General features: G+C 38.1%; 1 protein-coding gene across 1 annotated transcript in view; it reads right to left on the reverse strand.

Annotated features, from left to right (window-relative positions):
- Positions 1 to 13393, reverse strand: part of SPY (Tetratricopeptide repeat (TPR)-like superfamily protein) — a 30312-nt gene extending 16919 nt beyond the window's left edge. The window contains exons 1-11 of the mRNA XM_077379585.1: positions 13074 to 13393; positions 11289 to 11713; positions 9640 to 9801; positions 9354 to 9529; positions 9174 to 9249; positions 6967 to 7095; positions 6572 to 6691; positions 6350 to 6418; positions 6173 to 6254; positions 5181 to 5275; positions 343 to 407 (exon numbers count right to left, since the gene is read on the reverse strand). Of these exons, the coding sequence (XP_077235700.1) occupies positions 343 to 407; positions 5181 to 5275; positions 6173 to 6254; positions 6350 to 6418; positions 6572 to 6691; positions 6967 to 7095; positions 9174 to 9249; positions 9354 to 9529; positions 9640 to 9801; positions 11289 to 11687 (1373 nt within the window). The 5' untranslated portion in view covers positions 11688 to 11713; positions 13074 to 13393. The remainder of the gene's footprint in view (positions 1 to 342; positions 408 to 5180; positions 5276 to 6172; positions 6255 to 6349; positions 6419 to 6571; positions 6692 to 6966; positions 7096 to 9173; positions 9250 to 9353; positions 9530 to 9639; positions 9802 to 11288; positions 11714 to 13073) is intronic.
- Positions 13394 to 15945: the final 2552 nt, after the last annotated feature.

A 15945-nucleotide genomic window follows, 5' to 3' on the forward strand; every position in this document is an offset into this window, starting at 1 on the left:
AATGAAATTGAGGCTGTTGTTCAAAGGATGGTGCTTTGAGATCATTGTCTTCTGACTTCAATGTAAGCATGTAAACCTTTTTAACCTACCATCAGTCTTTCAGGAAGGAGGTGCAAACCTTTTTAGTGATAAAGATGAGATAATTTCTTAATATTATATGCTACCTAAACATCAACCCTTCAATAAAGAAATAGGGGTCTACATGCTGACATTCTGCCAATCATGTCACAAGAAACTAAATAGTGGACATCAACGGCAGGTAAGTAGGAAGGAAAGTGAACCTTAACAGGCCATTGAAGCCATAAGAAATTATAATTAGAGGAGGTAGGGAGTTATTGATACCTGTGAGCCTCAAAAAGTTTATCATCACTGCCCTCATTTATATAATTCATTGCAAGCAATCGATTCTGCAAGAAAGGGTAGACAAAGTCCAAGTTTAGTAAAGCTCTTACAGATAGGAGGTAACAGAGGGGGGCCCATGGGGCAAGAGAATACTACAGCAAGCACTCACTACATATAGCTGTTTAATTTTACTTCCAAAAGGCTTTTCTTTAGATTAGAAGGCATATGTAGCATATTTATAGATAGCAGAAAGAGACAACTTCACCAAAATTACTATTGCCCGCCAATGAAGTTCAAGATGCCATTGGAGATGCTTTCAAAGTTCAAACAGTAAAAGTTTTGGACTGCATATGTAGTTCATAATAAAGCAATAGAGAAAAAAATCATGATTTTTGAAGCAGATATATGCTTGCCCAAGTACAAACTTCCACTTCGGATCCTAACAAAATTAACACATTGGTACTAGAAAATAGGAGTGCAACTCGGGTCGGGTTCAACCCGAAAAAAAGCCGGGTTGGGTCAGGTTGAGTTCGGGTCGAGTTCGGGTCGCGTCGGGTTTGGGTTGAGGTTTTAGGCAACCCGACCCGAGTTCAACCTGACATTTTTTATGATTTTTTTTTTTTTTTTTTTTTTGTAATCTTAAAAATTCAGGTTGGGTCGGATTGAACTTAGGTCGGGTCAGGTTGAATCTCGTCGGGTTGGAAATCGGGTCAGGTTCGGGTTGGAAAAAAGGGTTCCTCGGGTCGGGTCAGGTTGGCCTCAACCAGACCCGAGTTGCACCCCTACTAGAAAAGCCCTCCAATACCATGATGGTAGTTGCCACAAGGAAACATATTAAGCAGGTTATAGAATCGACATAATTGAGAAACCATTCAGTTACATGTTAGTCAATTGATCAATGAACAGGAAAATCCCTCACCAGCATTACAACGCTTTTTTGGAGCAAACTCTTTAAGATTGCATCAATTGCTCCACTAAACCCGAGAGATCATGGTGATGTAGTCAAGGTTTAAAATTTCGGTTTCGGTTTCGGACATAGCCGAAACCGAAATTTCAGCTGAAATTCGGTATAAAAAACAAATTTCATTATTATGCCGAAATTTCGGTAATTTCGGACAATTTTTTTATCTATTAAACTTCGAACAATTTATTGAAGTGCGACCACAATTCACAATTTCTTAATATAGGAAACTACCCTAACAAAAACCATATATTGCTGATAACAAAACATCTAACTCTGTCAACACTCCCCAAAGGGCCAAAGATATTTAACACCAGCTTGCTGAGAATCCCATTAAGACAAACTTGACGAGTGCTAGACGCCCATCAAAATGCACATAAGGAGTACAAACCACTACCTCTGCCAACTCTTGAAGAAAGTGAACATTTAACTCCATATATATGTTATGCCATGGAAGACCGGTTAAAGGATAAGGGAAATCTAACCAGATTATCACAATAAAGAACTTAATTACAACCCCTAACACCGAAAAAGTGTTCAAACCAGCACCAAATCACACATAACACGTGTCATTACCCTATATCCAACATCTAAATCTAGTGAGAACAGATTGCTTCTTGCTCTTTCACATGATAAAGTTACTTCGAGCCAGTGTGTCATATGCTAATATAGACTGCCTATCATCTTAAAACGAACCAATCAGTATCATAATAAATTTCTACATCAAATTTCCCATTGTTTGCAAGCAAAATTCCTTTCCCCTGGCAAAAACTTCACACATCTCCAACTTTTTCTCTTTTTTTGAAAAAGGACGAATTTTATTAAACCATCAGAATCCCATATATGGCTTGTGAATGTGACACACACATAGTTACCGGATTCGCCAACTGCCCTCCGATCCGCGATCCGGGGTCGCACGATCCCAAACGTGGTTCGCTAGCGACCCGGATCGCCAAAAATGACGAACCGCGGCGACCCGCGAGAGAGAAAGAGAGATATGCATAAAGACTAAGAGAGAGATGGAGAGAGAGCTACAAATTTTATATATTTTGGGTTGAATTGGAACTAGAGCTTTATTTTTGAAAAAAATATGTAGGGCATATATGAGGTTTTTTTATTTTTTTATAAAATGGATGTAGTATTGGACTATGGAAGGATATTCATATATTCCAACGGGAACTTTCTTTTTGAAAAAATATGTATGACATACATGAGCTTATTATATTTTGTGTATTAAATGTATGTAGTGTGTACTATGGAATGATATTCCTGTAAATATATATATATATATATATATATATATATATATATATATATATAGAGGAAAGTGTCTCTAGTCTCTCTCCTAGATAAGCTTATCTACTCCTCCCTTTAAAAAAACACAGTGGGCCCACGTTGTTTGGATGATCCAGAGCATTCATTTGATAGGTCCTAACATAGATAGGGTGTGCCCAAAAAATCAGCACCAAAGGGTCATCCTAGAACTTCATTTTGTGGTGCCTTGTGGTACCCAGAATGGACACATATAAACGTCCACGTTTATATGCGTCCATTTTGGACACGGTGTGCCCAACAAAATGAAGTTCTAGGATGACCCTTTGGTGCTGAATTTTTGGGCACACCCTATCTATGTTAGGACCTATCAAATGAATGCTTTGGATCATCCAAACAACGTGGGCCCACTGTGTTTTTTTAAAGGGAGGAGTAGATAAGCTTATCTAGGGGAGAGACTAGAGACACTTTCCTCATATATATATATATATATATATATATATATATATATATATATGCCCTCATCGTACCGCGTACCGGGCTACCATCGTACCCCGTACCCGTTCCCGTACCACGTACCAGAACGATCCGCGTTCCAGGTAACATTGGACACACATGGATCTAGCATGAATTGGCTTGCTATGCTTAGGGCATAAGGTACGTCCGGTCGAGTCATTGTATGAATGATAAATCATCTTCCCAAACAACCCTTGTTACAAATATACATCAAGTAGTACATCACTTTCCTCTAAATGAAGAGAATGATTATTCTTGACCCCAACTTTAATGTCTCATTCAAAAGATACAGAATACATGTGCTTTGTGAAAAAAAGTACCTCACTTTGATAAAGCCACTTCAATGCCTAAAAAGTATTTAAAAACTCGAGTCCTTGATATCAAACTCCTTAAAGTATCATCTTAGTTGCTGAATAGCCTCAGCAGCATCCAAGTAGTGAACAACTATATCATTCACGTAAACAATGATCATAGTTACCCCTGCACCCTTCTTCACAAACATCATATCGCCTTCATTGCTAATTCAAAACCCTATCTTCACCAAGGTCATGCTAAATTTGTTAACACAAACACAAGGCAACAACTTGAGGTTACAAAATTCCCATTTCCAATCCGCACCACCTTTTCAACTAAGCCATATAATGAAATCATGGGGGAAGATCCATATAAAGCTCCCCTTGGAGCTCACAAGCTGACCAAAACCACATTTCAGAGCCCTATTTTGATCTCGACCAATGGTTTAGGGTCAATTTCCCTTAGTTCGAACTAAATAAGCCCAATTATCAATTTCAAAGAAGCCTAAGATGAAATGGAAAGTAAATTACGGGCCTCTGCCCAAACATAGATGAACAGGATATCGTAAATTGAGAATATTTCAAAACTCCCCTCACCGCTGCCCAAACATAGATGAGCAGGTTTTCTTAAATTGAGAATATTTCAAAACTCCCCTGCCTCTAAACTTAATCATCTAAAAGATTCCCTAAAGCCTGTCTTCCTCTCTTTCTCTTCTCTGCTGATATACTTCTAGAGAGGGGGATCTTGACTTTGCCTTTTCTAATGGCACGCTCAATAAAAAAGTGAGAAAGAGCGAGGGCTCCAGGTGCTAATGGGCAAGCACAAAGCCAAATTCAAGCTTTTAAACACTATTTTCTACCACTACATCCCAAAGACTCTTTGCCAACTTCCCAGAAATATGCTTAGTAACCTGCCCAACTCTTTGCCAACTTCCCAGAGATTTAAGCAAAGAGGCAACTGTTGTCTTTTGATTCTTCATCCACCTTACCATTCAAAAACAAAAATCCACCTTAACCCCATCACCATTGCTTTCGTAATATTTATTCTTTGCTTCAATACACCTTCTGACTGCTTATGATTGGAAGGCCTGCTCTGGAGAGGCACCACAAAAAAAGTAATGGCATCAACAAACTACAAAAAAGCTATAACCTATAATTAGACACAATTTTTAGCCTTTTCCATCTTCTTGCTTGAAGTTTCCACCATTAAGTCAAAGAAAAATGGGGATGGGGAGGTCTCCTTGTTTCAATCAACTAGATAGCTTCAAGAAATTTTCAGCGGAGCTGTTAATAAGCATTGAGAACAAACCAAATAACATACATCATCCAGCCCCTCCACTATTGGCCAAAACCCATTCGGAAGATAAGAAAATGTTCGAATTTCTGGTTAGCATAACCATCACAATTTGACATAAATACTTTGCTTGCTACTCTTATGACTGGAGCCAATGCATTAATGGGCAACTCAACAATTAGTCATTCCACCTAATAGGTCTGAAATATTTTAGTCCCTCTGAACCATCTTTTGTTTGAAATTATAGCAATACAAGGCAAGCTAATTTCCTGTTTAAGAGTGACCTTTTATGGAATTCTGTGATTAATGATTTCAAATAGAAAAACAGCTCAAAGGAAATTGATGATTAGTACCAAGTATGAGAAAGTAATGTTAGCAGTAAAATGAATTACTTGCTTACAAAATTTGCAATTTAAGAAATATCGGGAACACTATGCAACAATTAGTATAGGAAGTGAATTTGACGATCCTGGTAACGAAATTAGAAGCATGTCAACAATACCTGACCGGCATTGCGTGAATCAGGATCTATCTGAAGGCATTTTTCATATGCTTCAATAGCCAGAGAAATATTGCCTGCATCTCTGTAAAGAACACCTACACATCCAAAGAATTTTAGAAGCGAAAATTTTAAACAATAAATGGAAGTTCGACCACGAAAAGCAATTTGAACTCAATCAAGCATATATTCTTTTTCCATAGAGCAATGATTCATATGTTCAAACTCTATAAAAATAGAAGTACAACCTGAAAACATCAATTTGCAGATTCAAATACGCAAAGACGTGAACACAAGAGTGATGCTGTAATGACCTCACTTGTAAGAACTACTGTGTATTTATACTGTGTACAATATTATAGTATATATGAATTTAAATGTGCTCGCATGTATATGTGTGTGTGTGGTAAATTAACACTTAAGAAATATCCTATGAAAATGTCTATATATAAATATATGTATCTGTATGTGTGTATGTATATGCATGTGTATTAGTGTGTATGTGTATGTGTGTATGTGTGTATGTGTATACGCATATGCATATGTATGTGTATATGTGTGTAAAGAAGAGAAAGGAAGAGAAGAGAACAAGAAGAACCTAGAATATTTGGGAACTTTGGAGAGGTGCTTGTGTAGAGATTAAAGAGAGAATGGAACCGAGAAAATTTGAGAACTTTGGAGAGCTGCTTGTGTGGAGGTTGAAGAGAGAGAGAATAAGAAGAACCTAGAACATTTGGGAACTTTGGAGAGGTGCTTGTGTAGAGATTAAAGAGAGAAAAAGAGGAGAACCTCGAAATTTGGAACTTTGGAGAGTTGCTTGTGTAGAGATTTAAGAGAGAAAGAGAGCAAGAAGAAAGTAGAATAACGTAAAATATTTGGGAACTTTGGAGACGTGTTTGTAGCATTCCCCAAGGAGTTCAAGAAAAGAATATATCCAAAATTATAAAATCCACATGTTAAAGAAAACTTGACCGGAATAAAGGTATTTCAGGTACCTAAGTTATTGTATGCTTCTGCATATGTGGGATTTGCAACAATGGCTTTCTCAATCATGCTTGCTGCCGCATCCATTTTACCCTGCAGATATATAACAAATAGTTAGCAACCATCTCCAAAACATGATAATTTTCAACAGAGACGACCCTGTGCAATTAAAGAAAAGATGAATAAACCTGAACAGTGTAGACAACACCAAGATTGTTTAGCGACTGCGAGAAGTTTGGCTTGATAGTTAAAGCCATCTACAAGCCATCAATACATGTCAATTCCATGCATTCTGATTAAACATATCTTACAAGCAAGCAAAAACCAGTAACATCACACGGAAAATAAGAGGAAGTATCAACAGAAAAAAATTACAGAACATTCACAAGATTATAGTATTTAAAACTTGCCTGATAACACTCCACAGCTTTGTCAAGATTGTCTCTGTCTTTGTATATAACTCCTAGATTGTTACACGCCTCCGCGCAATGGGGGTTAAAGTGTAATGCGAGTTCATAGAACACAATTGCCTTCACAGACACAAATTTTTTACTATATTGAATTCAGTGAGATGCTACTATGATAACAGAAATTTCTGAATAAGATGTGAGTAAATTCACTAACTACGATTACCAATAAAAATGAGAAGAATAAAATCTAAACAAAAAGCACACATTAAAGAAGGGCAAACAGTTTCCAACAATGAGAGGCACTTCAATAAGGTGCAGTTCTTGCAGCTTTCGGGGAATAACAAAAACTGCTACAGAAAAATAGACAAAATAAATGCCTCTCATATATTGCTTACCATTTCAAACTTCAACATTTCGCCATATGCAACGCCAAGATTATACATTGCATCAGCATAGTGCCAGTTGTAATACAATGCCCTTTTGTAGTATGCCACACCTTGGTTGATGTCTCCCTCCAGTTTTACCTAAATATAAGCTACATCAGATAATTATTTAAGCCAAAATAAAAAAAATACTAAATGTGAATGCACACTATACAGAAAATCAAAATAAAAAGATTCTATCAATTACAAAAGTAAACTTGAAACACCTAAAACTAATGATTTGAAGATAAAATAAAGATAAGCCGCTAGCAAATTCATTCACGTAAATGTTGAAGGATGAAGTACATCCACAATTGATTGAGATAGTAAAAAAATCGTACATCCTGAAATCACCAAACAAAGATGAGAACTTAAAAGAAATAAGAGCAGATTAAAACTAGCAATGTGACGTATTTATACACATGATAGTTTGTAATATCACCACGAGATAGTTATATGCATGGGTATATCATAATCAGGTACATACAGGCATTATTCTACACATATACTCCACAACTAGAGGAAATTAGTAAAGCGGGCACACAAACCACTATAGCATCTACTCAAACAACCTAATGGACAAATATAACACGAGACGATAAATCAGTTACAGGCAACTCCCTGTGACATGAAACCCCCACCGCCAAGTGGCATGCTGCCAATATTGGATCGAGTATCAGCCTTTGTTCATAAGATACATTGGCTACTAAGAAAAATGCATGGAAAGGATCAACCGACACAAGTAGATAATTGCAATATAGGCACTAATAATAACCGACATCATCATACCTATGTATCCTTCTAGGGTCGAACAAAGGTTAATAACAAGTCACACTGAGTTAGTCATCAATTCAAAAAGATGGGGATGAAGACTTGAAAGATTTGGTGGGCCCATAATTGGTGGAAAATCATTACCTTTACCATTCTGATCACAGCCTATGATCCTATGTCGCTGCCTGCAGCCTATATAAGCTACCAACTGCAGGCCACATCTCTGCCCCTCCACATACAGTGAACAGTACTGGAGGGATCCTGGAAGTAGGGGTGCAACTTGGGTCTATTTTTCAGAATTTGGGATGATCTTTTACCATAAAATCGGGTCGTGTTCGGTATATTCCAATTCATTTTTTTAGCAAAAGCTCGGCCCGGCCCGGCCCGGCCCAAGTTGCACCACTACCTGTAAGAGAATATATATTATATTCATTAAGGGGGGTTGCGAAAGTCAAAAGAGCATGAGGAACATTCTGTAGCGCTGGATTTCGATCCTTGAGCCTGCCTCTGGAGTCTGTAAGAAGAGAAGATTCAATGACGAGCTTGCACAATACATAACAACCGCTCCTAGTTCTTCATACAAAATCTAATTTGGACAATCCCTATTTCTAGTGTCTAAAAATGTGGATGTGGCGCGGAACGCGGCCGAAGAAAATCCTAGTCGACTCAGCACGGCGCAGTCTGAGTACTCGATTGATGTAATTCGGGAGAGTCAAAGGAGTTTTAATTGACTTTGTAGGGCAAAACGCGGTACGCAGATGCGGCGCAACGCGGAACACGGCCAAGGTAAAAGGGAATCGATTCAAAGGAGTCGACACATATGCGGGAGAGTTTTAAAAATATGCCTATTTCTCCATACAAAGTATTACTTGTAATTTCCCTTCCCAAGTACTAACTCTCAGTTCGGTACAAGGCCCTACTCTCAAGTTGGTTATATGCAAAAGAAGTGCAAAAAAAGACGAGCACCCATGCAAGTGACAATATACATTTTAAGAAGTTGACAACAAAGAATTTTGATATACGCCTCCTAATTATGGTCTTGCGTTCCTTGCGCAAATAGTCAGCTGGTGAATTATCCAAACCTTATCCACCAGGCACCAAGAGAAAGAAATGTCAATTGGCAATCATTTAATTGGACAATCAGCTAAAAAAGAAGATAATTCGTCTCCAAATATTTATCCACTCGTGACAAAAAGGATTATGGGGGCAGGAAATCTTAAGGCACCATTTTTTTGTCCCTCGACAATAGTATGATAGAAGACTTATACAGTATACCGAATTAGAAAGGTGCACTGATTCAAAGCACTTCATTTTATATTTTACTTGTGGAAACACTTTTCTTTAAAAAAAATGAAAATAGAATAAAATGTTGAATAAGGTCAGAACAATATACAGGAGTTGAAACTCACCTTTGTTCCCAAGTCTGTCAAAGCTATGGCCATGTTATTCTTGGCAATCTCAAAGTTTGGAGACACAGTTAAACATCTACACAGCACAAAATCCATCAGTACGATATATATATGAGCCAAAGTATATTGAGAATCATGCAAAAATCCACAAGTACATAGTGTAGATGATTAGTGAGCGACCTCTCATAGCAAGCAATAGCTGCTTCCAAGTCTCCACGGTTTTTATATATGACACCCATGTTGCAATATGCCTCAGCATACATAGGCCTCTGCAGTGCAGCCTTTTCATAGCAACTAAGAGCCAAATCATATTGCATCAACTCAGAATAAACCACCCCAAGGTTATAATATGCAGGCTGCATTTAGAAACCCCAAAAACAATTAATAGGGTGGTCAATACTTAAAATGAATGACAGAGTAAGAGGAAGACACATTAAGGAACGGGAATGGCAGGTCATGATATTACAGCATAGTGGCTATCGATTTTTAGAGCTTCATAATACTTTTGCATTCCTTCCTGAGTGTTTCCAGCCAACTTTAAGCTAGTTCCTAGATCGGTCAAGACAATTGCTAGGCATTCCGCAGCTGGTTTGTAAGAAGGATCTGCCTTTAAAGCCTTCTGATATGACTGCAGCAAGTAAATTTAATAAGAACTGATGTGAATCATGCACTAATTGAGCAGAAAATTAGCAGGCCAGCATAAGGAAAGAATGTAAGACAAGATGTGCCAACAGCTATCCCGGAAGAGAATTTACCCAAAAAACAAGTATCACGAGCAGATTGAAAGTGAATAATAATAACATCCACGTATCATTCAAAATAATAATAATAATAATAAAATCCAAGATACATCATGTTGATAAAACTCTAAAGAACCAAAACTTTTGCAAGCACATGCATGACGAGATTATCAAGTGAATCTTGATTAAAGTTACTAATTTTGTCAAACATCGTACATAAACCACAAGTCCTTTACTAAAGGAATACAAAACAACCAAGACACAGAGTGCTTCTACGAAGGGTAAGAATTTTCGGCCCAAGACATCACATATACGACGGCAAGGGATAAACACTTTTCTAGAAAATATGCATTAGCATTTAGCATTTAGCATTAGGGTATTCAGTGACAAGAGGGGGACGGGTGGGGGCATACAGGGACAGAGAGGGGGGAGAGAAGGAGATTGTCTTGTCATATTCTATACGTAAGTATCATGTTCATACAGACCAAACTCAACTTGATTCTTAAGGTGGTCAGTGGAGCCGGTAACGATGTCTCTTGCCCCTCCAGACTATGAAATCCTAATGTTGCATAACCATGATTTTGAAAGACAAAAAATCGCCCAGGGGAAGCAACTGGACATCAAATATGCCAATACATACCAGGCCCAGTCCCTTCCCATGGGTTTCACACATTCACTAAAAGACGATAATACAGAACTTGCATACAAGCCCAATTGCCTTGGGAGAAACTTCTGAAGAGGCATGGCATTGTTTCGAAAATCAAACAGGATGCTCCCCCAAAATGAGCAAATGCACATGATAGATCAGACCCAGACATACCATGTTTTCTTCCCAAACAAGCAACAGGCCAGAAGATAATCACATCGCACCTACACCTTAGCATAGTCCCACAGATGCATCTAGAAACATATGCCCCTTCCTAACAGCTCGAGCTGTAAGACACGTAGGTCGCATGTCCTTAAACATTGAGTTTTGGGGATCCAATACTGTCCGATATGGACAATGTGGCCAAGACAGGCATTCCCCTCCATGCAGGTATTTATTTATGTATGCATTTGTTGTGCGCCATAATTCATGTCTAAGGTGAAAAATGTTGTATACAGTGTCCAATAACCAAGCCTCCAGATAGTCTCATTAAGCCGTCCATGGCACTCAAAAGATACAATGTAAAAGGCAAAACAAAAGAACTGCACATGATGCTGAGTGAAAACAAAGTACTGTAATGCTCTTTTCAAAAAGCTCAGAAAGGCATCATATTCTTTGAGGAATCAAAAATAAAAGTATCCTGTCCCGAAAAAACATGTGCTGATTTCGCAGAAAAAAATCAGTATTTAGTAAATAAAACAGTATATCAGCATTGAATAAATTGTATACCTCAGCAGCCTCTAACAAGTGACCTTCGTCTTTGTAAAGAATCCCACAATGTGTAAGTGCACATGCATTCTGTGTGTCCAACCTAATGGCTTCTGTAAAGCTCTCAAAAGCTTGTCGGGTCAAATTCTGCATCTGGAGAGAGATCCCCTTGCCAATATGAGCTTCGACATTCCCAGCATCCTTTTCCAGTACGCTCTCATACATTGCAAGGGCATCCACAAACTTGTTCCTAGACCGAAGTATGTTGGCATAAGAGAGAGCATCCTTTCCTTCAAACTTCTTTCCTAATGGAGAAACCTGGCGAGGAGAGACACTTGTATTGGTTGGAAGTTGCAGTCCGTTTTCTCCAGCAGCATCACTCTCCCCCCCATTCCCAACATATGTCCCCGTCCATGCCATCGAATAGAAACCTCAAATTCACTCACCTGAAAGGAGTAATTATCATCATAAAAAGGAAAAAATAATATGTTATGGCATAAAAGACTAAATAATGCCTCCTCCTACAGCTTAAGGGTCTGTTTGTTGGAGATTGTGAGCTAAAAACCTATTATTGGATGAAAAATTACATTTAAATTTGAGTCCAATAACAGATTTGGAGCTCACAATCGGTTGTCACAATCTCAAACGAACAGGGCCTAAGCTTTTGGAGTAATTAGTTGTTTCACGTGATATCAGAGCAATTGCCATGGGTTCAAACCTCCTTGTATTAAAAATCCACCTATAATGGCCAACCCAAAAAAAGAAGAGGGGCCACATGTGGCACATGTAGGCCAACCCTAAAAAGAGGGGGAGCCACACGTGAAGGGGAGTGTTAAAGTATAAAAGATTAAATAACGCCTTGTCCAACAGCTTAAGCTTTTGAAGTAATTGGTTGTTTCACATGGACTCAGAGCAATTGCCCTGGATTCAAACTTCCTTGATGTTAAAAATCCACATCTAATGGCCAACCCAAAAAAAGAGGGGGCCACGTGTAGGCCAACCCTAAAAAGAGGGGGAGCCACACGTGAGGGGGAGTGTTAAAGTATAAAAGATTAAATAATGCTTTCTCCAACAGCTTAAGCTTTTGAATAATTGGTTGTTTCACAATCTAATGTAGCTAGGGACGCATCCCAGTACAAAACATAATGGTAGAAAAGAATGCCACTATCTAGAAACGTAAATTGAAGCTTAAACCGGAAACATGATCCAACTTTGAATTCAGAAGACTACTATGAAAGGCCTACAAAACTAAAAAATACAAAATTAAAGGTAATGAAATCGAAAAAAAACATGAAGAAAGTAAAATAAGGTTGAACTAAAGCATGCTAGTCGAGGTTTACAACCCAAGGCCTAAATGCGCATTGAAGCTTAAACAAAGTAGAAATGCACGAATAACAACACATTATACAAATTCATGTGAAAATGTACAGTTCGTTTCACAGAAATAACAACAAACCTAATACCTGAGAGAACATATTATTCATCACAAGAAAAAGAAGTCACTAGTTCAGAGCCAAATCAACTGGAACACTAACAACCCACAATTAATCGCAACATTCAACATCAAATTGCAATAGCCACACCAATATAAAGAAATTTGTACTAAAAAGTAACAGTTAATGAACTACAATTACAATATCAGAAAATCTCAAAGGAAAGAAAAAGAACAACGCAATCCCTAAAAAGAATCAGAAACGATCATATAAATACATTGATGAGAATAACAGATACATTAAAAATACCCGGGGGGGGGAGGGAAAAGACCCATGGCGAGTGGTGGTAGCGATTAGGGATTCGAGAACTTACATTTAACGAATAGAACCCGCTAAGAACACTACATGGCGAGTGGTGCTCGCGATTTGGGGCAAGATGAGGTGAAAGGTGAAGGATAAAAAGCTAATAAGAGATTGTGGAAGAGCAAAACCCTCGAAAAAGGAAAGGAAAGGGAAAGTGAGAGTCTGAGAAAGGGGAAGAGAGAGAGAGAGAGAAGAAAATAAAAAGGGTTATTGAGGAAAGAAAACGGAAAGAGAAGAGGGTTTGGGCGAGAGGAGGGAAGGGAGTTTGATGAATGGAGTCGAGAGTCTCTCCCTCCGACACTCTGATTTTATGTCCCAAGCCTCCTTCCTTCCGTTAACTCCAACTACATATAAAGAGCCCCGCCCTTGAAAGGACCTGCTTTTCTTCATAATTACATTGATACCATAAAACCTTTAAATACACGGAGGATAGCTACCAAACCGGTAAAGCGTTTTGAAGTAAAAAAAAGGGACAATAATAAATTCGCACCCTTTTAAGTTTTAAATGTTAAAAAGGCGTTAGAGTCTACAACAATTCACGTTACAAGTGGTGCTAATTATCCTACAGGGAGTGTGAATTTATCATCAACCAAAAAAAAAAAAAAAAATGCTCCTCTTTGTTTCATTTACATGTGAAGTGCTCGAATCCCCACAGACCAAAAAAATGCGGAACGCCTAAGTAGGGGGTAATTTCACTTTAGTCTTTTTTTTTTTTGTTGGGAACCAAATCCCGTTTTGGAAATGCATCCTAAATACAAATACAAATTCATTTGTTGGGCTTGAGCTTGAGATATGATAGGAGGCAACGATATTTTGATTATTTTCACTCCCCCTACGGTAAGCATCCGATCCCCTTTTGACCTGATTTGACGCGTTAAGTAAGCATGGTTTAAAATTTCGGTCCGAAATTTGGTAATTTGGTTCGAAATTCCAAACCGAAATTTCGAAATTGCGGACCGAAATTTCTGCCAAAATTTTGTAACACTTTTTTTTTTAATAAATAATGGCTTTCGGACAGAACTTTCGGTCCGAAATTTGGTAAATGGCGAAATATGAAATTTCAGTAAATTTCGGTTTCGGTCCCACCAAAATCTGAAATTTCAGTCCGAAATTTTGGATTTTGGTCGAAATTTAAAACCATGGTTGTAAGGAGTGCGAATGCGTATAGCAGGGGGAGTGAAAATATCATCGCCCTGTTGATGTTATTAGCCCATCAAAATTAAATCAAGAATTACATTGATTTAGCTTTGAAATTTGAACTAAAGCCCTTCTTGAATTGCATAATTTTTCACGAAAAGTATTGACAGGAAAACTATTTTTAAAAGGAAAATGTTATCAGCACTACTGTATTTTGATGAGGGCACTCCTCACTTTATTGAAAGTACGGTATGGCCCGCACCATAGGATGATCCAAATTGTCTATTAGATGGGCCACAGCCTAAATAGGTTGTGCCCCAAATCTGAATGTTAGAGGGTTGATCCTAACCCTCTATAGATCGGATGGTTAGGATCAACCTATGAAAATAATTTTTGTGGCACAACTTATTTAGGCTGTGGCCCATCTAATGGACAGTTTGGATCATCCTGTGGTGCGGGCCATACCGTACTTTTAATAAAGTGAGAAGTGCCCTCATCAAAATACAGTGGTGCTGATAACATTTCCCTTTTAAAAATCCAACTTTTTTTTATATGTGAGCTGGGATTGAACCTCTGACCTAGGTTGGAAACCAAAGCCTCCACCAATTGAGCTACAGGCTTAACCCTAAAAAAAAAAAGTTGTTCTTTTTATACACGAGAAAGAAGATAACTTGAATAACCTTATTTAATTTTTGCTTAGGGTCCGTTCACTTGTTTTCCCGTGAAAGGAAAAGAAAATGATGCTTGAGAAACTGACGTGGCAAAAGGAAAAGAAATCCCGAGAAACTGTGCAGGAAAAGGTTTCCTGCGCTTGTTCACTCGTCTCGTGGAGTGGAGAAGGAGTCGAGGGCGAGGCGTGCTAGGTTTTTCCGAGAAATGAAATCGCTTTCCCCTCAATTTAGTCAGAAAATAAGTAGCTCCTTTTGCGGGAAAACAACATTTCCACGTCATTTTTTGGGTTTTCCACATCATATATTACATTTTCTCGTCAAAGCGAGCGAACACCGAAATTTTAGGTATCCCGATAAAAAAAAACGCGCCTTTTTCCTTTCTTATCATTTCTCGAGAGTGCAAGTGAACAGAGCCTTAGGGAAACTTCAGTTTATGATACTATACTTGTAAATTAACCATATTCATATAATTCGCCTTTATTTACTAGTAAGAAAAAATTCCTATAGATTGAGACTTTCAATAATTTTGGAAAGAGCACTGCTAGCAAAACGGATTGTAAAAAATGATTTGGCGGGGCGGGGCGGGGATACGCCATTGGTACACGTCCACAAAAATACAAGAAATAGATCTCGAATCCCCATGAAACAGCAAAAAAATCATGAATCATCGATCCTTTTCACTGTCTTTTTCACCTGCGTTTTCCCTTTGGAAAAATAAATGGGACATTTTGTTACTGTGCATTTATACTTGGAGATAAAAATGGAAAAAAGACAAAATGACATAAATAAAAATATTTCATACATAGTGGTTCCACTATAGAGGAGTCAAACCATCCCCCCCTTCCCTATTTGCAACGAAAGCCATATTTAGCTCAATTATGGAAAAAGAGCTGGCTGGTCTGTCTAAAACTAGAGCTTCTTTTCTTAAATGTGACAAGAAAAAAGGCAAAGTGACGCCATAGAGAGATCTTATTTATTAGGGGTGAGAGGGTCGGTCTATCCACTCCCTTTACTCCCAACATAGATAATTGATTTTAGTTAGCTCCTCTGTGGCCTTATTTGTTTGGATTTTGA

Source organism: Tasmannia lanceolata, unplaced genomic scaffold (genome assembly GCF_043159265.1).
Source record: "Tasmannia lanceolata isolate RefF3 unplaced genomic scaffold, GAP_Taslan_0.1 ptg000005l, whole genome shotgun sequence".
NCBI classification, from domain to species: domain Eukaryota; kingdom Viridiplantae; phylum Streptophyta; class Magnoliopsida; order Canellales; family Winteraceae; genus Tasmannia; species Tasmannia lanceolata.